Raw genomic sequence first — 24,802 nt, 5'->3', positions numbered from 1 at the left:
ATTTTTCGATCAAAGTGCAAATGTAAAATGACTATCATGAAAAGTCAACCTTATCTCCTTCGCTGAACAGGAATTTTAAACCTCCACAAAAATGTATATAGCTTAATTTGAAGGGGATGCATTTGACTGATTTTACCATGAAAATCATGAAAGGATAGGTTGAGATTTTTTCAAGTTGAGTTTCATACAGTACACATTTGCAATTTGTACATGGAGAGTTATTGATTATGATCATATCTCCTGTCATTACTGACCATGAAGAGGTAGATCCCTTCATAGTGCTACTCCACTGTAATGGGTATGGGAGTATGGGACAAAACCCTCAGTCCTCTTTCTGTGAAAAAATATATTCTGAAGCTGCGCTAAGGATAATATGAGGCTCCAGCAGTCGGAGTTAGACAGATCAGATGAGGGATTTTTATTATTTTATTTATTTTGTTTGCACACTAAAAAATATAAACATATGAGCGAAAAGACATATATACAGATATACTTTTACCTACATATATTTAAAGTAAACAAAAGCTTGTGCAGGAGAGGAAGGAAGCTAAAGGCTTCTACAAATAACTCTCCTAAAAGTCAAGGCAAGACAAACAGGATTACATTAAATGATGGAAGCACAGGTATTTCTAACTTCTAGGCACCTCCAACATTGCCATCAGGCCAGCTGCAGGTCATCAGCCGTGAGCCACCCTGCACTGATGTTTTGCTGCTTTAATCCTGGAACATCTCAAGGTGTTGGAGCAGTAGTATGGATATTTCCCCACTGCTCAATGTAGCTGACCCTAGGATCCACGCCTTTCCTTCCTCCTGAGCCAAAGCCAGAAGCTCCCTTCCTCTGCCAGGTCTTTAAGCACCGTGTTTAGCCTGGAGCCAGTAATTCAAGGGACTTCAGGAAGCGCTGAGTGGATGTTCCAATGAAGCCAACTTCCAAAGGATTAGGTGATTGCCCTCCACTCTGTGCATGCAGTTGCCAGCTCCGTGTGATCACTATCCTGACAGAGTTGGACCAGAGGATGACATCTGACCATAGAGAGGTTGTGGTGATCTCCTCTAGCAACTTAAGCTGACAGTCAAGGTCGGCTCTCAGGTCACACTCACATCCGGGGGAAAGGAGTGACCACTCCTTCTGGCTGCTGTTCTGTGTAACAACCCCTTGCTTGATGAAGTGGATCGCTATTGCCCTGGTACAAGGCTGGCTTTGTTTGCTTCCAGTCTGCGTGCCTCCAAGACCTCTGCTAGCTTTCCTAGGACCCAGTTGTGACGTCATCCTTAATGATTCTGGGTCAGTGCTACCTTGCAACCAGATGGAATGTGTTGCAGAGCAGCAGGTTTTCTTTGAGCAATATCAAAGGTGCAGGTTTCCGGGACTAGGAAGAGTGTCATACCTGATGAGAAAGCTCAGTCATGCTTAGGTAATGTTCCACATTAGCCCAGATTGCACCCCTTTTGATTACAGTTTCCCATGTTGTCCAGTTTCCTTGTTGTTGCTCACCGCTCTGAATTTTGTAGTTCTCGTCTTCCATCTTGACTGATTTGGAGATCACCAGCTCTTCCCTCTTTCTTTGTGGCTTTAGACAACATCTTGGGAACTGTTCCCCACCCAAGTTCATCCCTGCATGGCTGCAGCCACAAGATAATTTCCTGAAGTTTTATTCAGTTGGTAGCCCGGTCGACTGCTTGCTCAGCCTTCCACTTGCGTCCCGTTAGGACTTAGGCCATGGTGTTCTGCAAACATGAATCAAGGAAGTCTGTCAGCTCAAATACAAGCCTCACCTTCTCCTGTTTGTAGCCCAAGTTGATGGATTTCAGTGACAGATGGAGAGTGTTCCTTCCAGACAAGGCTGTATTGGAGAGGCACAGAAGAAGACCCAGCCATTTGCGGATGTAGTTGTTGGCTTTGGAGTCTCTTAAGAGCTGTTGTTGAGTTGATCTCGCATAGTTTCAAAGGCCAGATCAGATGTTGGCATGAGGTGAACAGATAGCACCAGACCTTGAATTTCCCTGGGAGATGGCTTTGGTTAGTCTTACACAAGCCCTCAGAGAGCTATGTAATGAGGAATGCAACCATGTATTTGTCTGATAGGTCAGCTGTGCTTATTTTTCTGTTGCTTTGGGAACCATTTATTTCCCACTTCTCCCCTTTTAGGGCTACTAGGGTCACTCTCATTCTGTAATCTGCCTCTTAACCTTTTAGCCCAAAAATCAACATTCCAGAGATGACAATCTCCACCCTTTAAAATAATAATAATTTCATCATCATCATCATCATTATTTTCATTATTAATGCTGTTGTTGTTTAATGTACTCTTACAATTGCCTAGAGGTTGTTGTATGTTTGGCTGTTAATGGATTTGTGTGTCATGTGTGATAGTCAGGTTCTGAAAAACCTCTGGTTAGAGGTTGTCAAGTTTACTTGGAAAAAGTTCCAACCTACCTATTAAAGTCTCTTCATACCTACACAGTTGTTTAGTTATCCTGACTGATGAAAACTGTGCTCAGGTTAAAGGTGGCCAGAGCTTTGCAGGAACTTACATGGTGTCACCAAACTCTATTACTACCAAGCATCTATATTGGGTTAAGGTCTGGGCTCTGACTGGGCCACTCTAGAAAGTGGATTTTCTTTCTTTGAAGTCACTATGTAGGAGATTTATTTCCATGTTTAGGGACATTGTCCTGCTGCATCACCAGGCTTCAGCTGGTTGGTAGCCACCCTAACATTATCCTGTAAGACACCTTGATATTCAATCAATCAATCAATCAATCAATCAATCATTCAATTTCCCCTTGATGATGGCAAGCTGTCCAGGCCCATCATGATGCTCCCTCCACATTTTTCACTGTTGGGATGATGTTTTCATGTTGGCATGCATCGCCCTATTTACACCATACGTAGAGCTGCTTGTTCTTCACAAATGGTTCGGCCATAGTTTTATCAGTCCGCAAAACATTTTCCTAGCAGTGTTGTGGAGTGTCAACCTGCTCTTTGGCAAACTTCAGGCACACAGTGATGTTTTTTTTTTTTGTTTTTTTTTTTTTGGAGAGCAGCAGCTTCCTCTGTGGTGTCCCGCCATGGACACTTTATTCATGAGTCGACCATGTGCAAATCATGGTGAATGGAGCAAAGATGTTAACCAGCTCCAATGATTCCTTTAAGCCTTTAGCTGTTACTCTGGGCGTCTTTTTCACCTCATTGAACATTCGCTTTGTGCCTTTGGAGTCATATTAGCTGACAAACACTTCTAGGGAGAATAGCCAGAGAACTAAATCGTCTCCATTTATAGACAGTTTGTCTGACTTTGGACTGATGAATATTTGAACTCTTTGAGATTTCTCTGTAATCCTTTCCAGCTTTATGCAAATCAGTGAATAGCAAACTCAAAATGTTTGTGTTCAAAATGAGTGTTTTCTATAAATTAAAGTAGCTCTAACCCACACCTCCAGTCTGGTTTCATTAACTGGACTACAGGTTTGTTAACTCCTGACTCCAGTTAGCTTTGGTGAGGTCGAGGGGTTCACATATTTATTCCAACCTACAATGTGAATGTTTGAATGATGTATTCAATATGGACAAGAACAAAACCTTTATGTCTATTATCAGTGAAAATAGATTGTTCATAATTGTAACTCAGTGAAGACTTACTTTTTCTTGCCACTGCCACTTTTTCTGACATTTGTTAATTTTTGTAGGCCACTATTATTTAACACATGATCTGAGAATTTATAGTATGATTTCTCAGGTATCAGTTAAACTAATGAACTCAGTGTGTATGAAGTGTTGGATGTTGTCCTAGAATTGCTTCACCTCTTTGAGTTGCCCTGAGTGCTTCTCTGTTTGCTGTTCTCTCCTCAGCTGGCTGTGGTCATGTGGCTTTTGACCTACGTAGGAGCTGTCTTCAATGGAATCACCATTCTCATCCTGGGTAAGCACCGTGGGAACCAAGAAATATGCCAGATTCATCGTGCTGCAGAAAAAGTGCATGTTTCTGTTTTTACACATTGACTGCATGTCATATTGGTTCGCCTAGTGTGGCTAACGTTAGCAAAGCTACCACCAGCAACCTCCTTTCCTTGTAGGTTAAGTCCACATGTCTGTGCTGAATGTGGTTGTACATTTCTCCAGTCGAGTGGTTATATGCCATGTTTTTCTGTAACAGCTTACATATACAACCTTATTTTTCATTTTGTAGATCAAAATATTGCCAAATAAGCTGGTTTACAAGATGTCATCTGTCCCACTTTCCACTTTGCTTGTTTACAAAATCCGGGCACCAGCGTGGGGAGAGGGGGGGCTTCTGTCTGCCTGCATTGCAGCCCCAGCTAGTGATGGCCGGCTGCGTAACATCTTAGATGCAACAGTTAAACGGCTTTGTACATTAATAAAATATTAATAATTAGTTTGAGCAACTAGTATTTCGGGTGCCATCTAGCGAGGGTAGCAACATTTAATCATTTAGTTGACTCATTGCATACATCCCTAGTGTTGATTAACTCTGGTCACTTCTGAGACTGTTGTTAGTGTTAATGTTGCTTTGAGCTTCACTGTATTGTGAGGTGATTATAATATTTTATTTTTATATGGGAGTGGGCAAAATATTAAAAATATACCTCAGACAGTACTGTAACAGGTGTTTTGTTTTTTTTTTTTGCCTTATGTGAAACTGGATTTACCCTTAAATGTTCAATCAAATATTCTAACCTGTCTTTGTCTCTGTATTCTCCAGCTGACATCCTGCTCTTTGCTTTGCCTCCAGTCTACGAGAAGAACAAGGTGAGTGTGACCCTTTGTCCCAGGTCATGACAAAATATATCAAATGACAAATGAGTCTCAGACAGCCCACCACCACCCCATCCCCTAACCCTCAGCCCCACTTCCCTTCCCCACCCAAGAGTAGCAATGACAAAATACCCATCAGCAGGGATCTCACTGGATGACTCCAATCTTGATCAGTCACTGACAGCTTTTTACATCCCTCTTGTTGCTGTCTAGTGTCCAGCTGCTGAGAACATGAGCTCATTGCACTGTCAGGTCAAACAAAATGGCCGTAAGCATTAGTGATGCACATCATGCAAATTTCTGAAGTTTTGTTTTGTTCATTTGCAGTGTTTTGTTCATGAGCTGATTTGTCAGTGAGTTTTGGCACAGAGTTAATGCTTAGACTAATGCAGTCATGGCCATTGTTTTTAAGTTTTAATACTCAATTGTGTTCCATGCTGAGTTTCAAACCTTAACCTCAACAATGAGGTTAAAGTTTGAAATTTGGGGTTTTTATGTACATTCAGGCAGGTACAATTACACCAAAGAATATGGCAGCATAACAATAACCCCTGTATTGTGTTACCTAGTAAAAGTTAATATGATACACAGCTGCTCAGTAGGTTTCACTATCCTCCATCCGTCCAGCTTGCCATCTACTGCTGCTAATCTGGGTTCAGGTCATCATAGTAGGAAGCTAAGAAAGGTAGCCCATAAACCTTTCTCACTAGCTCCAGCTCGTCTTGGGGGATCCCAAGGCATTCGCAGGCCTGATGAGATATCAAATTCCTCCATTTTCTGGTGTCTGAGTGTCCTCCCTGTTGGACGTGCCTATAATGCCTCCACAGCACAGCTTCTAGGAGGTATCCCAATTGGATGCCTGAACCACATTAACTCAGTGTGAAAGAGCTTCTCACCCTGGCCTTAATGCTTAAAACAAAATAGTCTGTATGACGTGATATCCAGGCAGATCTAAAGACAAAAATTATGCCTGCTCTGAACTAATTTTGGCCACCTGTATCTATGATCTCTTTCTAATTCAGTCATTACCCAGAACTCATGAGCACAGGTGAGTCTCTGCACACAGATTGTCGAGAGCTTCACCTTCAGGCTCAGTTACATGACAATATACAATGTCCCCATATTACTAACAATGCATCGGTCTTCCTGTTCATTTCATGCTCTGTCTCACCTTCAATCATGAGCAAGATCTAGAGATATTTCGAGAACTCTTTCAACTAATTTCCAACCCAAAGGGGCAATTTAATGCATGTTAGAGGTCACAGGTTCATAAAGCCAGCAGAACTACATCATCAGCAAAAAGCAGAGATGAGATCCTGAGGTCACCAAACTCTCCAGGCCTCAGATTCTTTGAAAACAGAATCAGCAACAAGGGACACTCTTGTCTGGTACCCACTAAGAACGTGGTTGACATTCTTCCAATCACATTAACTCAGCTTTCACTTTGCTTTTACATGGACCATAAGGTTTGTAAAAGTAGCTCATAGGTTTCACTAGCTGGTAATAGGACTTCTTTTTTTATGTGATTAAATTTATTTCTTGTAACTTAATGTACATTTTCTCTCTTTTTTTTTTTTTCATTCCAGACCCAGATTGATCAATACGTCGACCTGGCACGTACTCAAGTCAACACCACAATCGCCAAGTAAGTGAACCTAATCATCAGTGAGGGGATGCTCCACTCATCTTACAACCACTTACAACTTTAATGCATTTATTCAGTCTACAAATTATTGTATTTCACACCTGTTGTGTTTTTCTCCCCCAGGTTGCAAGAGAAACTTCCTGGAGCTATGAAGCGCAGCAAAACTGAATGATCAACCCCCTCCATTAGAAACCTCCACATCACCATCACCCTCATCTCCATCACCATCTTAAACCCTGTTACCTTCCCCTACCCCTCTCCAGTCAACCCCAGCCTTCAGTCTAACTGCCTCTCCCTAGTCCAGCTACCATCACCACCCTACTACACTGAACCTTGCTAGGTAGAAAATCTCTGAGCTACTCGATATTCAATGTAAAACTACTGCGCAGCTTAACTTGCAAGCATTAGAAAAGAACTGTGCCTGTGCAGACAGGAAGCGCATCGCTAGCGAGGAAGTGATGTAACGCCGCAGCGGACCCTGCCTGTCTGTGTGCGTGCCACAGGGGATGGAGGCAGGGTCGAGTGAACTAGACTGAATCTATGACCTGGTTTCGTCGTGTACAGCGAGCGGGGGTGGATGATGACTGTTCATGTCACCAAAAAGCAAATGTCTGTACTTCAAACCACACATTTCCCTGAACGTAAATGGATCATTTAAGCTGGAAACATTAAAGAAGAACAGAAATTTAAAAAAAAAAAAAAAAAAAAAAAAAGGAATAAAACCAATCGTTTGGGACTTATTGTGGATAGTCTTATCCTGCTCTTTTGCTCTACAGTTGTTGTATGGATACATATGAGTTCATTTTTAGAAGCTGGTAATGGGTTTGCTGTTATTGATTGGCCTGTTATTGAGTTTGTTTCCATTCACCGTACAGGCACTTCTGTATGTAAATTTCTACAATGCACTGAACTTTTATTTTATAAGCCCATGAGCAGGTTGAAATAAAAGGATTGGAACACTGAGCCAGCTGTGATAATTTGGTCTAGTTCACCCTCTTTTGATCAGATGCATTTTTGGAACAGTTTTCTGTATGTATATACACCTGAAGACGACTACAGACACTCTGCTGTGTGGAACACGTTAGCCTCGCTTTTTATATCAAAGGAAAGTTCCCTCATTTACAGCGGTCCTAACTCCTTTTTTGTCGCACCTGTTCAAGCCACAGAGTATTGAGATCTCTCATTCATTTGTAAATTTTGATTATTGTTATCACTACTTATTACTATCATTGATATTAATTAGGATGGCTGCTTTGACTCCCTACTAGCTTGACAGCAGCATTGTAAGAGTTATGTTAGTGTCATTGAGCTTCATCATTTTAAACTGAAGGTCTTTCAGAGGCCTCTTGAGAAATAGATTCCTGATTGTTGGCGAGGTTAAGAAATACACTCTGATGTGTTATCACACCCCTAAATCCCAAGGTGTCTTCCCAGCTTGCTTTTGGTGTTTTTAAAAAAAAAAAAAAAACAACTCAACTCATGTTGAGTTTCAAAACGATAGAGTCTAGAGTGTGCTAAGGCCTTTTTTAACCTTACATTATAGTTTGACAAAAAATCAAACAAAAAAACACAAGGTCCACTTACTGCTTTTTTTCCAGAGCGTTGAAGACCACGAGACAGGGTTGACAGCTCTCGCAAAAGCTTTTTGTCAAATTACTCCCAAGGTGAAGAATTTAACTTTTATATTGATTATAATCAATCAACACACAAGCTGTTTACTTATAAAGTTTGCATTTAGCTGATGCCATTAACTCAGATTCTTTTAAAGAAAAATTTTAAAAATCTTTTACATTTTCTTTTACAATCTTTTGAAATTTTAAATAGTATCATTAACTAATAATTCAATTAATCATTTCATTTAAAAATATGAAAATTAAAATTGAAAGTAATTAAAATTATAATCATTTAAAATCATTTGGCACATTTTAGACTCTGTACAAAACCTCAGGAGTGACCTGAGAGGAGGTTAGGGGTTGGTATAACAAAATTGGGGGGTGATAATTTGAATAAAGAGTGTAGCTGGGGAATATGGAAGCAGTGAGTGGTTATTATAGAGTTCTCTTTGTCACTTTGTTCTTTTTCTCTGACTGCCATGAAGTGCATGTCATAGTATAAGCTGGAAAGATTCCCACCCTTTATATAGGCTGTATCAATTTTTTTTTTTGACCCTGACTATTGTTTAATATGATTATTACTTGTGATTGTTTCAGTGGTGTTTTTGAATTCAGTAAAAACCAGTCATTATTAGCACTACTGCTACATCTCCATGTTGTTTTTAAGGGATGAGTATATAGAAGGAAGTGAAATTACAAGTATGTTAGTGTTGCTTTCCATTTCCTTGTACCCCAAAGGAAGTTAGCACAGAGAAAATGTCCTCTGAATACTGAATGGCCAACAGTGGAAGATCCTTTCACTGCCTCTCAATGCAGTAACTACTCAAACGACTACTACTCCTCAGACATATTTCTGTGTCCTGAATGTTTTCTCTGGTGGAACATTCCTCCCCATGCATGCCCTCCACTGTGTGTCAACTCACTGATCACCTCACAGATGTCTTGGTTAACTCTTCACGCATGGTGTCTCTTTCAGACTCTGGGTGTTAAAACCAAAATATGCAACATTTCTGTTGGAGATGCTAGCTGTTAGCCCCCCCAACCCAACCCAACCCCACCCTCACCTGTACAGGTTGATCTTGGCACTTGGTACTCATGTTGATGAGATGTCAGCTAGCCTTAGGCTGAGGTAAGCTGCATCTCTACAGCCTCCGTAGCCGTAGAGGAAGTAGATAGCGAGTGTGAGGGGGGGGGGGTTGGGCCTGAATGCAGAGACTGATAATGTTGTTATGCATCCTGTCTATTTATTTGAATGTGAAGAAGTTGCATATTGTAGTTTTAAAAGGCTGTGTCCTCATTTTCATCTAAATGATTCACATAACTACTACATTTGTATTAAATGTTTGGTTCACATAAATTCAGTTTATTTAAAGGGTCAGTTTAATCAAATTGCTAAAAAAAAACATACTCTCTAGCGGTCATCGAGAATTCAGAGAACTGTAGTTACATTTGTAACTTTTGTTTTATTTGTCCAAGTTTTGAGATATTTGCTTCTAATAGCATACAGTGGAGGTGAATAGATTGCATTTGTGTTGCTACAAATTATATTTTAAAAGATCAACAGCAAAATCTATTTCCAAAAACAATTTCCTTTGATTTTCTGGATAAACTGTAGAACACAGTCAACAGTTTATTTAGGAACTATTTTCTAGGGAAAATTTTTCTTCTGTATCAAATAGCTCCAAGGAAAACTTTTCACAAGTGGGTAGCACAAACTCAGTTCCATTAACCTGCATTGTGTTATGGTGGAGGTAGAAATCTCTGAGACACTGAATTTAATCTGAAAACTGAGGCGAATGAGACAAAAGTTACAAATGTAAATGTAGTTTAAAAGTAGAATAAATTAGAACCAGATCTATCTGCAAGGCTCAATACCACTGCAGGTATGTTTTGTATTTTGGTTGAATCAACCCTTTAATCTTCAGGCAACTACCTTCAAGCTGAACCATTCTGTCAGTCTGACCTCACCCCAGAAGTGTTGTGCTATAAAGGCTAATTATGCACTGCACCTTTAAGCAAAACTTCAGTTCAGGAAAGGCCATGTTACCTATGTTAGTGTGCTACCAAGGCTAAATAGATCACTGCTACTCAAAGTCATAGTTTGCTTATTTCTTTAGAGTGTAATATATAATATGAATAAAACTTGAAGCATATTTGAACCTGTTCCCTCACAGCATGTTGCTTTTCTCCTTTTCCTGTTTGTCCCTCTGTGTTTTCATCGGATATGGGAGTGTGTGGCAGGAGTGTATTTGACTTTACTTGTCTCTGGCGGGTCTTGTTTTGCTTTTGACTCTTTACTGGTATGTAGATGTTGTTCACTAACATCAGCTTTGTTTTGTATTAGCTATGACTTTGGTTCCAATTTTTGAAACTTTGGGAAAGATGTTGCAGGGGAAAAAAAGAAAACTGAAAAAAAAGAATGTGGTCTCTGTACTGATGTCAAAGTGAAATTAATAAAAACGCGTCAAAGGACCATGGCTTGGTGGGTTTGTTTGCTTGTCTCTGGGTAAAGGGCACTTGAGGGCCTTGAGAAAAACAGCATATATTTTCCCAGCATGCCTGCAGTGGGAGAGATCGGAGGATTATAAAATGCATCCGTGATGAAATATCCAAAATAAAAAGATTTGACTTTGGAGGCTGCTGTCCTATGGTGTTTGGGTGGAGAGAGGATTATAGTTTCCAAATTTAGACCAAGCCAGCATACTAAAACCACTAAGTGTTAATAGTCACATGAACACTTGACATCACATTTAAAGCCTATGTGGTATTAAATAATAGAATCAAAGCCACATAGTTGTAAATACTGAATGAATGTCACAATGGTAACTGTTGTGAATATACAGTACATTCTTTACAGCAGGGTGATGTAATGTTGGTCCTGGGCCTTCATACATGGACAACAGTTAGCTTGATTTGATTTCTGGTGCTTTGACATAAGACTGGATTTTAAGGTTCTGGAAAATCTGGAGTTGTCAGAGCAACAAATCCTTTAGTCCAAATTTCCACAAGTGCATCTTATTGGCATCTAGCTGGATCATGAACCCTAAACATGAGGTAATTTTTGAAGAACCAGGCAATTTGGATGAGAATGGAAGGATAATTTAGCTGGCTGAGATCATGTAAGCCTGGATTAATTCACTTATACTTAAAGAATAGGGTCCGGTTGTTTCAGTAGAACTATGAAGACCATACAGGTTCCACAGTGAAGTCAGCGATCAACTAGATGACAATTAAGTGTATCTTGTTAGCTGGTCAAGATCCATCCTATCTTAGTTTAAATAAATCATATGGCCATTAGTAGCCTTTTTTTTTTTTTTCAAGCAGTGTTCTGATTTGCTGCAAGTTTCAGGCTATTCTATTGATGATCCTGTTAATTCTAGTCCACTTTCACTTTTTTGTCAAATAGGACTATAGGTTTGATTTTTGAATGGATGAAGTTACCTTCTAATGAGCAGAAAGTTAAGACAATGATCATGACCATCTCCTTCAAACATAGTTGGTTTAACTATTGCAGACTAATAAGATTTTATCCGGCTAAAATGATCCTATTAATTCTCATCTGGCAAACTTGCTTTTTTTTACAATATAGTTAAAAGCTTGATTTGTTCATCTTGGATGACATTATTTTGAATAACAGTGCATTTGAACTACAGTCGTAATATCCTTTAAATAAGCAGACAGCCTCACAGTGTTGAGTCTTTATTCAAAGATCATAGGAGGAGAGAATGCATATCTCACATGTTGGCCATGTACAGATGAAAGGTGAGCAGACAAAGTGAAAGTGAAGAAAAATAAGCTGATCATTCAGACAGTATAAACACAAACACACACACTAGCAAATGCATTATATCTCATTTTCAAATGCTCTATCATTCATTTCGCTGTATCTTACTTCATTTTAAATAATTAAGTGCTATGTCAAATTGAGTTTTGTGTGGACCTATTCCGTGCCAAAGTGGACCAATGAAATGGAAATATGACTCTTTCTCTGCTGTCAGAGTGTTGCAGGGAGAGTTTGCTTTTGTATCAAAAAGTAAATTCTGATCATTCTTCAAAAATTTAACAATTTGGAATTTATGTGTCATTCAGATTTATTTACAACAGAGTAATATTGCCACTGTTAATAAAAAAAAGATTTTGAGAAGAAAATCAAAATATTTTGAGAAAATGTTGTAAAGTTAAAGTTACATGAACAAAGTCTTAATTTGAGAGTTGTATTATTTTGAATTTAAAGGGACAAAAGTAAGTTTTTCTATATAAAGTCATAATTTTACAAGAAAAATGTAATATTTCAAGAAAAAGTCATATTCTAGGCTTCGAGTATAAAATGTCATGTAAGGAGAGTGGGTAGGTTAACTTACACATGCAACACTTAGTTTTCTTGACAGCCCAATAAATATTTTGTAAACATTACAACTTTATTTTGAAATATTATGGCTTTATTCTTAACTTTTTGTTCCTAATATAATGATTTTTTCCTCAAAATAAGTACTTCATTCCAATCTTCATCTTTTTTCTCAAAATATCATGAATTCTTTCTTTAAATATTATGGGTTTTCCTCCTAATGCCTTTTTTACCAAATTACTTATTCTAATTGTACTTGAACTTTTAAAAAAAATCAATATATAACCTTTTTTCCGAAAAAGTTACTTTTTTTATATTATGACTTTTTCCTCAAAATTACAACTTCATTCTAACATTCTGACTTTATTCTGGCCCTAATACTCAATATTTACAATATTTATTTGTTTATTAATAATTACAATATTTGTGGCATCACCTATACAACCCAAAGCAGACACATGTATCTATTATCTTCAAATGTCAACAGCTTATATGTTCCTAAAAGATTACTATGAAATGTTTGTTGATGGAAACAGAATCCCTGAGTTAAATTTTCCAGGTGAAGAAGTGACATTTCATGGCAGACTTTTCATTTGCAGACAGGTGTAAGTTTTTCTTCAACTCCTTTTTTCTGCAGAAACTCTGTACAGTGAAAGAAAAATGATGCAGTACCAAAGCTGGAGTAAACTTTTCAAAGTGAATGAAAAAGTCCAATGAGATATTATCCAGCTGTTAAAGAATGACATTGTTGAAATCTTGAGTGAAGTAGAAAAACTGGACATAATTACAAACATGTTTTGTAGAAACCAGGGTGCATAAAAGTGCTTGTATAAAGGAAAAATAATTCTAATTTTTCATATACGTATTTACATATTCTTTTTTTGTGCAGCTTTTAGCTAAGATGAGTTGTGGATGAAGAACAGGATACAGGCCGGTGTAGCAACAATGCAAAATGAAAGAGAGATAACATATCTCATTATAATGGATGAGAGAGAGGAGTACGTCCTTCTCCTCCACTGTAAACAAGGAATTAAATACACTAGAGAGATCTCATTGAGCTCAGTGAACTCACTGACTGCACGCTGGCATTCATTGTCTTCAGCAATAACATCAAACATAGTCTCATTCTATTAGCTGTACAGAAGGAAAGCTGGGGTTTAGTACATTTTTAGGGCAAAGTGCTGTGTTGTCTTCAGACACATTATCTTAAAACTAATTCAGCTCGGCCTCGCCGAAGACTCTGTTTCTAACTTCCTGAGAGCGTAAAACTCTGGCCCCAACCAGAAACAAGCCCCTTCCCGGACCTCAAAGATAATAGGTAGAAAGGAAATATGACTACAAATATTTCAGTGTGCCATCAAAAACTGAAAGTCCAGTTACTCATTAGGTATTGTAGGAATAGGACAATGCATAAAGGAGATTTAATGTCTAAAGTCCCATTTTCAATATTAGTACCAAGTCAGACCAGAAATTGACTCAGCAAAATTAATTTATGTATCCGTGCGTAACATGTGGTGCTGAGAGCATAAAATTACTATTTGCGAAGCAAGCTGGCAAACTGCTGTACCCACTGAGCTAAAAGTTTACATGCTGGCTAGCCAGGAATATAGTAGTGCTAGCAAGCACAAGTGTGTGGAGCTCTAAGTTATTGGATTTCAATTAATTCTGCTAAAATCAGGAGGCACCCAGCTACTTACAAGTATTGTAGATGCTCATCGATCCCAGGTAAAGGTTAAATTTTTTTCTAAAGGACTGATGAAGGAGAGATTGTAGTTAGTTTCAGAAGCTAATGGACAAGCTGCTAGCGTCGAGATGACATCATTAGCCCTCTATAGCCCGTCAAGCTAACTGTTGGTTAGCAGACAAAATGTTACCACCTTTTATTCAAGAGACATATTTGTGCCTCTTTTGTGGAGCACTTGATTCTCCAGCAGAGGGTTATATAAAAGCAGAAGGTGCAACATAGCTAATACATTAGCTTCCTCTTTTAGGACTCTCCAACCCTCCATTCCCTCAAATGTCAACACTGTCAAGACAGTTTGTTTTTGGTCAGTGATGCAAATTTACATGTCACAAGTTCACCAAATTTAGACCTCACGCAAAAGCTCAGCACAGTTACTTCACTTCCGTAAGAAAATCCGCTAAATGCAACAAATTGATTGCAATTTTGTTTTTGTTTTTTTATTTGCTGAAATTAATAATGGTCTGACAAGGCCTTTAATTGGGGACCCCATGTGGTTTATAGTAACTGCAAGTATGTAATCTGTAAAGTAACTTTTCTAATATTTCTAATGTAAATTACTGACCATATTTCGGCAAACACAGTCCGTGTCTGATGAAATTAGCCCTGTCTGAATGACCATCTCACGACGGGCTATATATTCTTTTTTTCCTTTAAAAAAAAAAAAAAAAAAAAAGACTTTTTGGTATTCCCCTACTGTTTTCTTCTTTACGGTCAAAAATTATCAAGCTGCATTAGCTACTGGGTCAATAATATTTCATGTAAAGTATGTTTTAATGGTACCTACAGATACTTGGTCAAAGTTGTTAGGATTTGGTAGATATATATTTGATATCTGCAAAACACAGATTTTATGCATCCATGCAAATGCGCATGCATAGATGTGAGTAAGAATTTCCTAAATCCCATGAAGTCCTCATGTAATACTGGTCTTGTGCAAATAAGGCTTTTGTTTCAAATGAGTGGCTGGACTTTTGTTTTTTTAGGCCATGACATTTTTAGGTCGTCATGTCCTTTGCAGCAGGTGCTACTTGCCACTTTAACCACAGCAGTACTCTCTGATTTAGATTTAAAGGGAAATATCAGTATTTCTCAACCTGGGTCTTACTCTCATATTTGTGTCCATTATGACAACTGGTCTTGTTAAGATTTTACTCAGCACCTGATTGTAGAGATTTTGGAACTCTAGCAAGAACAAAGTCAAAGAAGGTAAGAAGCAGGTATAGGACAGTAAGACCATGTTTGACCTGGATTTCCCTTTAACAAACAAAGTGGAGGGCTGTTTCTGAACATGGGCCATGTGAGGAGCAACAGACGGAAGCCCTTTCTAAGTGCCAAAGTGTGATGGACTGGGAGCCAACTCGGTGTGTCCGTGGTCCTGGGAGGAGAAGCAGTCATCAGAGTGGACGAAGTGCAGGGCAGTCTGGTTGTAGCTCAGCAAGGCCTGATGCTTCTCCTCTGGGCTGTAGTCCAGAGAGTGGGGATGTACCTGCTGGATGTGTCTCTTGATGGTGCTGACCTTCAGCGTGGCCAGAGTGGCTCCACACACTATGCAGATCAGCCCGTGTCTCCTGCAGTCGTAGTCCATTAGGTACTCCATCCGCCAGCGCACCTGGTAGTTCCTCCTCTGGTCCTTCCCGGGGTAATGGCCGTGACGAGAAGGTGTGGCTGTGATGCTGCTGTCCCTTGCTTTACCCTTCCGTCCGCTAACACCCTCCTCCTTCTTCACCATTTTACTGGGTGTTCTGACATCAGGGGAGGCGTCCTCATTTGTTTCTCCTGTAGTAGCTTCACTAGGGTTGATTTCTGCTAAAACAATAAATGAATGAGAGGGAAGGTGCTGCTGTAGTTAAACTAAATTAAACTACCTTGTTTTAATACTCTTGTCTATGTCTTCTACTAACAAACACAGCTGTCCCACCTATATCACAAGTTGCTATGTTGTATTTTTGTATCTCAAAGCTGTAATATGTGAGGATTTGAGAAAAAGATGTATGAAAAACTGTTGTCAGGCTACATCACCTAGTGAGACTTCAAGAAAGAACAGCATCCTAGCCAAACTAGGACACACTCTATTCATCCTATTTGCTCAAATCACATTATACTGTTAGTATGAACACTGGCTAAAAATTTTCAAGGAATTGTGCAGTTTTTCTAAATTTCTCAAAGACATGCCCAGATAAAATGTGTAAAGGGCCATGTCAGTGAGCACGTACTGTAATGGCTCACATATTAAATTCAGTGTAATGTACATTTCCACAGCATTAATGCCATCAGTCATGTCATACTCACCACTCTGCTCTCACTCTTGTTTTTTAAAAGAAATAGTTTTTATTCACTCATTTATTCCAATCATTTGTACTTTGCTGGGGTTTTTTTAATCACTGTTAAGCTACTGTCAGTGTAATTCCTCACTTCTTGCAAATGTTTCATATTAAAAGCCTGCAATGCTGGAACTTACTTAAGCCTTTATTTCTTAAAAAAACTAACAAAAAAATAAAAATAACTTGAAGAACTTACACCATAATACTGTCAACACATTTTTATTGTTTTGTTTGAGAAGAATGCACTGCTAGTTTTAGAGAACTTCTAGCTCTTGTTCTTATCAAATTCTAAGTCGCTTTGAATAAAAACATCTGCCAAATAAATATGTGTAAATCTAAGTTGCAAGCTTTAAATGTGAAACATCTGTGCAGGAAGTGTTGAGTTTTATTTGACACAAGCTTAACACCTGCAAAAAACAAAGGCAAAACAAGCTACTGGAAATAATTAGCGTAGGAAAATAGTATTTCTTTTAAAAAGAAAAACTGAGAGCAGCAGAGAGGTGAGTATGACATGAATGTGTTGTTGTCTCGATGGAAATGCACATTATAATGAATATATCAAGTCAACAAGTAAACATGGAGAAATAGTTCATTTAAAAGCAAATTAAAACAGCAGATCAGAAAAACAGGGATAAAACACTTAAAAACAAGGAAAATAAGGAATGAAGCGCTGTCTCTAGCACAAACAAGGCCTCTCTCTTCAGCTGACAAAAATACGGGCCACTATTTAATCATTTTCAGTTTTACAGTAGCATGTAACAATGGCTAAAATCATCTCACCATCTTGAATTTGCATGCCTTCACTAGAGTAATCTTTGGTCCAGGCAGCAGCCATGGCTTCCCTTTCTTGTCGGCTCAAGGTTGTTGTCTCAGGGTGACATTCCTGGATGTGGCGGCGAAAGCTGCTGACCTTGGTTTCGCGCAGGACCTGAGAACACACCATGCAGAATGTGTCCTGGCCCTGAGGCCCATAGGCCACCAGGTAGTCAAGGCGGAGTCTCCATGGGTTGCCCCCACGCAGCCGCCTCTTCCTGGGCTGGCGGAGGGGCTGGGGTCCCTGTTGTTGAACTCCAACGCCACCGTCCTCACCGATAAGACAAGTGTCCTGAGTTAAAGGGCCATCACTTTCTGGGTACAAGTCAGTGTTGAGCTGGATGGCCTCCACATCCTGAGCAAAGAGGTCCACCCCACCTTCTTTGGTGCTGGGCTCTGATTTAATTGAGTTATCTGACTCTTCTGTTATGGGGCAGAGAAACATACAACATTTATAACATTAAAAAGATATTAAAAGATTACTTCTTTGGGATTTAACAACAGTACCCATGAGGTTTTGGCACTGTACCCAAATCAAAGATTCATGGAAGTGGTTTGGATGATCAAACCAAGTAATCATGGAGGATATCGTTGGATAATAATGAAACACACTGAAGAACTCCTAAAAGTACTTGTTCACTGTGTTACCATGGCAACTCTGATTCAGATAAGCAGTGGATAAAAAGGGTTGGTGGGTGGTGGACAGATGGACTCCTGCATGTGATGTCAATACATTTCAAAGGTCAGACAGATAAGACTAAATAATAAAATTAATCTATCAAACTATACATTCACAGTCATATACTGAGAGCTGTTGTAGTTTACTTTCTATATTTTCTTAAGCAGTGAACCAAACTAATCTGGCTTGCGGGTTTTTGGAGAACAACTTAGGATAAAATGTACTTCGTACTTACTTTGTACTTCCTCATTAATAACTGCACATTTTGTTTTTGAGTGCATATAGTGTTGTGCCGTCTGTCCTCACCATGAGTCTGAGCCCAGGCCTGCAGGATGCAGTGCTTCTCCTCGGAGCTGTAGACCAAGGAGTTGGGGTGGGTGTCCAGCACATGGCTCTTGATGTGGTCCAGGTGAAGCGACGGCAGTTCTCCTCCACACACCATGCACAGCAACCGGCCAGCCTCTGCTTCATACTCCATCAGGAACTCCTGGCGGAACCAGGCGTGCAGCGAGTCATTCAGGTAGCGTTCCAGGGTCCGAGCTGATGGTCCATCCTGCTCCTCCTCCTGGGGCTGTGGGGCGTCAACTTCCTCAGACCGTGGAGACAGACTGAGGGGTTGTTGTGGCTGCTCCTGGGGTGTCACAGGGTCCAGGGGTTCTGCTGAGAATCAAGAAAGAGGGGACAACTTGTATTTGGAAAATATAAAACAAACAAATACAAAAGGTTCCTTCTGATACTACCACCAGGGAGCAAAAGGACCTTTAAAACCATCATTCATTTGACTTTTAATCTACAGGCCTGTGTGTATATGTGGTTGTTTTTGTTTTTTTCAATGAAGGAACAAGAACAAACAATGCTACGTTAAAACCATTAAAGAGTGATGTAAGCTTGTACATGAAGGAAGTCTGGCTAAACAAAACAAATAATGCATTGACGTTGCACTAATTTCCTGTTTAAATATACAGGGAATTCTGTTTTAACTGGGGGTAAAACATTACAAGTAAATTGAAATGTAATAATAACTGTTTTATTGTAAATGTCATCATTTTAATGAGTAAATTTCACATACTCAAAATATGTTTTTTAAAGTTACACTATGTAACCTCTAAAAGAAGACACAGCACATTAACTCACAGAGATGGAAAGTTGAATTCATAAAAAAATTAATGGACTCTTGCTAATTTCATTTAACTCAGGGATCTTTTGCTGCTACAGTCCTACTTGGTCTAGTATAATCATGATCATAATGGCTAATGTTAGCACATTTTAATAAACATTTAAAATACACTGCTGTAACAGACATTTTTACTGTAGTTCGCTGACTTTATGTCTTTTCTTTACTTGTGCTACACTACTTACTATGACTTATTCAGTAATAATCTCTTTATTATTTACTTTTATATTTCATTTAATGTGGAATGTTGTTTGTACCCAAACTAATGCACTTTGTATGTAGCTACTGAATCATATCTGAATGTTATACAATAACAATATCAATAAAATAACAATAAAAAAGAAGAAGAAAAATCAAAAATGCCAGGAAGTGTCGGGAAGGTAACAAAGGGCATGCAAATACAGAGAACATGGAAACCATAAAGAAAAGAGAAAGCAGGCTATGAAATAACTTTATTTTCACATGCTTTTTGTTGGAAATGTCTGAGCTATGTATGCAGGTAACCGGGTTTCTAATCACCTTTTTATAAGTATACATGATATATACAACACTTCCTGCATGACAAAAGACTGCAGACAGGGATGGCAGAGAGGTTAGATGAAAGGAGAGATAATAACATGGAGCAATGTGTCCTTGTGTTTGCAATGACTCCATGCAAAGTCTGACTGAAACTTTCACTAACACAAGGTATCCTCTACAAGTCTATAAATAGGTTGTTTCCATTGCTGGACATTTAAATTCAGACACTTTCACGCTGTGAGGAACACATGCTCTGCCTGTGTCTGTTTGTCCTCCTACTGCACTGTCTGTCTGTCTGCTCTGATATAGACACCTCGCAAAAAAAAAAAAAAAAAAAAAATTATATATATAAAAAAATAATGTAACACGTGCATGTAAACACGTTCTTCAAATCCCTGTAACCTGGTTTCTCTGAGTAACCTGGTTTCTTGCGTACATGTAAATGTACTTTAGTAACCAGTAAATGTAAAAAGCGCAAGAACAAAATGAAAAGATCAATATGAATTCAAAAATGCACCTACCAACACTTGTAAAGCTCACTGATTAACACCATATATCTCATATTTTCACCAATCTAAGTACTGATAATCATAATAAACAAATGTTACAGATATGACTGAGCAGTTAACTGTATAAAATATTTTCTTTTAATTTACAGACTTTAATTTTTGTCTGATCATATGTTTATGAGGGGGGATAGTGTTGTGTAGTTGTGTGTAACTTCAGCAGAAGAAAATAAGTGGTAGAAATAGAAGCAAAACAAGAGTTAACATCGGCATTGCTTTCCACCAGTGAAGACAGCTTCTGATGAGTAAAGAAATGAAGTTTGATGCTGAACTCTGGACTGGTAAGTAAACAATGCTATGTTGCGTTATGGTAATGCGAATGAGGGCTATGTAGCCATAGCAAAAACTTACCTATAGCACCTTTAATAATAACCCATTTCTGTTTTTTCAATTTTTTGAAATCTCAAAAGCTGTGGTATTCACTTTATTTGCCTTAAATGAGAAAAAATTTAATCATTTAAAATTAAAAAGGGTGCTATATAATGTATAATATATACGAGTAATCTGTATTATAGTTGAAATTTTAAACATGACTCTATTCTGTGATTTTTTTCTGTCACCTTAAATATATTTTACATAGGCTACCTTGAAACAGTCATGTCCAGGCAAAGTCATTCTCTCTTCATTCCCCTGCACATCATCAGTCAATCATTACATCATTGTCTCCTCCTCACACTCCATGCCCAAACAAAAACTCTTACTGCCACCAAGTGTGAGATCTAGAACACTTCTAGCCAATCCAGTCTAAGTAGAGTCCTACTCACCTGCAGTATGTTGGCCTGAGTCCAGCTGCTCCTCTTCTTCCTGAGGTGAAGGTCCAGCAGCAGAGCTATATGACCTATGACCTCCCCCCAGGCTCAGGTGGCTCTCCCAGCCTGAGCGGATCACCTCCTTGTCGGCAGCACTCCACAGCAGGGAGTCAGGGTGCTTCTGTCTGATGTGCCTCTTTATGGTGCTGAGCTTCAGGGTGGCCAGTGAGCTGCCGCACACCATGCAAATCATCCCATGCCGCTGGGGGTCAAAGTCCATGAGGTACTCGCTGCGCCAGTACTCGTGGTAGTAGCGGCGGTGGTCCCGACCTGGGATCCGGCTGAGGCCTGGACGTGAGGCCCTCTGGACCCTGGGCTTTCGTCCAGAGGGCCCGGGGGCCGGGGAGAGGAGGAGCGGGTGGTCGGGGCCCTCTGTGATGCTCCAGTAGCTGGTGACTGGAGATCTGACAGGTGTAATCATGCCAGCCCCTGATTCCTCCTCAACATGGCCATTGGCAAGACCATCCTCTTCTGACAGGAACAAGGCAGAATACAGATAAATTCTGATACGCTGTCTGTTTGGAGGTGTTTAGGGCAACTAAACATCTTAGAGACACGTCCACATATCTCATTAGTGGGGATGACCAATCCTACTTTTTCTCTTCTGACACCAACTGCAATATCCAACATTTTTTTGGGTTTGTTGTACTTTAACTTTTTGTTAATTTCTTTAATGACACTGACTAAGAGACTGTATCTAATGCGGATTTGCCCAATGCTCGATCCACTTAATGAGGTCAGTACTGAAGCAGATTGATCAGTACTCCTAAGGCTAAGAGCATATAAAGGAAATGGCAATGGATCTGAGAGTGGACTTTAAAGTACCTTTTGTAGCAGTGCAATACACTGTTATACAGTGATAGAAGATAGATCTATTAGATATATGGTAAGTGGTATCTTTCTAATAAATTGTGAAATCTCTGTCTTTCTGCCTGCCCTTCGATTTTCTCAACAACCACTCATCTGATCGACTTCAAACTTCACGTATGTATTGCTGAGGACCCGAGGAAGTGCAGTGTTGACTGTGAAGATTTTGGGATTTGCAGTTCTTGGGTCCACAAAAAGAGAAATATTAAGCAATAGTCAGTTAGGGCTGGGCCAACTCATTCATATAACCAACGTCATCGATTAGATAACTGTGAGCTGCAAAGATGGCTGCGTCCGGTCAAAGCATGGACTCCCTGGAAAACAAGCTACAGCTACAAAACCTCACACAGAATCATCTGAAGTGTGGGAGTATTTTAGACAGAGACCCAAGCTCTGCAAACTGGAAATGCCTTATAACGGCAGTACAATTGCTATGCATGGTCATTTGAAGCGAAAGCCTCCCAGAGCGCTTTGTTTAGAGCACAGCTAGAGCAAGACAGCACTGTTCTGTTTACTTTTTACCCCGACCCAAGAATGATGTATTAGGATTATTAAGAGGTGGAACAAGTCAATTATGCATCGCCGCTGTTATGGTAACGTAACGTTAAACCATACGTCATCTAACGTAGTTATTCGGTATATATTATATACAGTATATTTTCTGTTTCCTTTAACGGCCATGTATGAGTCAGAAAATGGCTTCAACTACTGTTAAATTATTTCAAATATTTTCTTTGCTGATGCAAAAATACATTTGCCTGTGATTTTCTTAACTGCATATGACTCCAGCGATGAAACAAATCCATGTCATAGCCATTTTTAGTATGTGAAAACATCTGTGCAGGAAGTGTTGGGGAAGTAAATACTGATTCTCCAGTTCAGGGGAAGGGTTGCTATGACACAGTGATTAAATAAATCCCGCTCACTTATCAATTTTTTAGGTACACGTAGATAAAACTGAATGCAGTATAATACAACAGCCCTGGAATAAATCCTCCCTTCATGAGAATTATAACATTCACTTTTTATTGAATCTGTTTAAGAGGAAGTTGATTTATCGTAGTGGTCATCTTGGAGGCTGTAATTTGTGCTGTTGTTAAACTGTACTAAGCTATACTGAGAGGTGTTCCTTATATTTTGTCAAACTTAAGTCATATAACTGGGATGGACAAAATATTAGGAACACCTCTAACCTCTCAAATCACTGCCTCCAAAATGACCATTAAAATAAATCAACACTTCTTTGAAACAGATTCAATAAACACTGAACATTATAATGTATATAATGAAGGGAGGATTTATTGCAGGCCTGTTATATTATACTGCATTAGTTTATCTAGGTGTACGTACTAAACAGAAGTGAGTGTACTGTATGTGTCACAGCAATCCATTTAAGTTTGTGGTCCAGAATTTTCTGATTAGGTATCTGATAAATAAGGTCTGTTATTATTATTAATAACTTTACACAGTGGTGAAGTGGGAATTTGATGATGATAAGTAGATGATTGAATAAAATATTTAAGTATTTATGAGATAACAAACACATTTTGAACGGGGATATGATAAATTGGCCGATATTAGCGTATCACAGATAAATTGAAATATGTCAGCTGAAATGCCAAAGATATGTGAGTTTATATGTATATATGACTTTATATAGGTATATATATATATATACACACATATCTACACACAAGTATGCATATAATCATAAGAATACATCAGAGACAGTTGCATAAAAATGATGCCAAATGTTACACATAAGCATATATAGGGAGATTTGTCTCAAAATGTAGTCTTTTAAGCTGTCATTGTTCATGGCTCATGATGATTGACAGCTGGAGCGCTTACATTACATCGCTTGCTTATAGAGCTTTCTCTGGTCATGTCTCTGACTGCTTTTACCTTGCAGGTGAAGGGATTCTCATGTTATTTCTGATCTGGCATAGCTCATTTTATCCAACAACCCATATTACTGTGGTTTATTCATTGGTACGAGGCGGCTTGTGCCGCCGCTGTCCACTAGGTGGCAGCTTCGTGTGTCAGTCCGCCTGCCTGCGTGCTGTTGAGCCTTTGTTTATAGGAGCCACAGAGACAGAGGGGCCATGCTGCTCCATGGCATTGTCCCTGACACGGAGTAACTGGCTGCTTGACAATGGCCGTAGCTCAGACAGCCACGCAGACCCACTTTGCGGTGGGAAACACCAAGAATAATAACACTAGTTTTTTTTTTTTTTTCCTTTACCTCCAATGTCACTCTCCTCTTGCGTCGCTTCCTCCTCTCCGCTTATTATTAATGAGAGCAGCTCAGCCTGCTCGGCACACCGGAGGTCCACAGGCTCGCGTTCCCCCGTTTCTTTCTCTTCCATCACTGCCTGGCTGTTGTTTTAATAGTGGCTACTGTTCCTCCTTCCTTCACTGTATCGTATCGCCGAAGCGGGACATGTCACACTCACAACAACAGCATGTTACAACAGTAACACGCTCACACCGCTCGGCACCGTTCGACACGCATCTGGCAGGCGCTCTATAACGAGCCCATCGCTGAGGAGCCCGTGCTCTACGATGTCCCCCCCCCCACGCGCCCCGCACGGGAGCCAAGTTAACTTTTCATATAATCACACAATCATGTATTCCGCTGGCGAACAGAGCCCGCGCCTCCGTCCTGCTCTGTGTGGAAGCGCCACAGCGAAGGCCTCCAGTAATGTATTTTAAGGCTCTTGCTTGTCTTCAGGGTGGGGAGCCGGACTAGGGGCCCCTGGGGCTCCTTAAGGGGCTCCTGGGTAAATTTAAAGAGACAGTAGCAGCGTCGACAATGCACACCCACCCCGTGGGGGGGAGGCAAACGGAGCAGCAGGCGCTAATGCAGATAAGCTGCTAATACTAATGCTGTTGTTCTCACAAAATCATGCGACGATAGAGGCGGTCCG

At 39.6% G+C, this 24,802-nt stretch overlaps 2 protein-coding genes across 5 annotated transcripts in view; one reads left to right on the top strand and one right to left on the bottom strand.

Annotated features, from left to right (window-relative positions):
• rtn3 (reticulon 3) overlaps window positions 1-7,385 on the top strand; it is a 32,932-nt gene extending 25,547 nt beyond the window's left edge. For all 3 annotated transcript variants that reach the window (XM_040140896.1, XM_040140897.1, XM_040140898.1), the window contains 4 exons: window positions 3,854-3,923; window positions 4,725-4,771; window positions 6,364-6,422; window positions 6,546-7,385. In XM_040140896.1, the coding sequence (XP_039996830.1) occupies window positions 3,854-3,923; window positions 4,725-4,771; window positions 6,364-6,422; window positions 6,546-6,594 (225 nt within the window). In that variant the 3' untranslated portion in view covers window positions 6,595-7,385. The remainder of the gene's footprint in view (window positions 1-3,853; window positions 3,924-4,724; window positions 4,772-6,363; window positions 6,423-6,545) is intronic.
• Window positions 7,386-11,721: 4,336 nt separating this feature from the next.
• Window positions 11,722-24,591, bottom strand: si:dkey-106g10.7 (uncharacterized protein C11orf95 homolog). Of its 2 annotated transcripts, none has more exons than XM_040140419.1 (5): window positions 24,118-24,591; window positions 20,961-21,476; window positions 18,244-18,597; window positions 17,226-17,681; window positions 11,722-15,927 (listed from the first exon to the last, which is right to left on the bottom strand). In XM_040140419.1, exons 1-5 carry the CDS (start codon window positions 24,239-24,241, stop codon window positions 15,449-15,451), a joined length of 1,929 nt encoding a protein of 642 aa, XP_039996353.1. In that variant the 5' UTR covers window positions 24,242-24,591; the 3' UTR covers window positions 11,722-15,448. The 2 variants fall into 2 exon arrangements, with proteins under 2 accessions (XP_039996353.1, XP_039996354.1); XM_040140420.1 differs by having other exon boundaries at window positions 18,244-18,594.
• Window positions 24,592-24,802: the final 211 nt, after the last annotated feature.

The sequence above is a fragment of the Xiphias gladius genome, chromosome 12 (assembly GCF_016859285.1).
Source record: "Xiphias gladius isolate SHS-SW01 ecotype Sanya breed wild chromosome 12, ASM1685928v1, whole genome shotgun sequence".
Classification (NCBI taxonomy): Eukaryota; Metazoa; Chordata; class Actinopteri; order Istiophoriformes; family Xiphiidae; genus Xiphias; species Xiphias gladius.
Note: the sequence above shows the minus strand (reverse complement) of the source record. Positions and strands in the feature narration are given on the sequence as shown.

What these genes read in the sequence shown, in the direction of transcription:
- si:dkey-106g10.7 (XM_040140419.1), bottom strand. Translation starts at nt 24,241, where the DNA reads ATGGAAGAGAAAGAAACGGGGGAACGCGAGCCTGTGGACCTCCGGTGT. An exon ending in GGCCTGGGCTCAGACTCATG is followed by an intron (nt 17,682 to 18,243) that starts GTGAGGACAGAC and finishes GCCCCATAACAG; the next exon opens with AAGAGTCAGATAACTCAATT. An exon ending in AGGCATGCAAATTCAAGATG is followed by an intron (nt 15,928 to 17,225) that starts GTGAGATGATTT and finishes TTGTTTTAGCAG; the next exon opens with AAATCAACCCTAGTGAAGCT.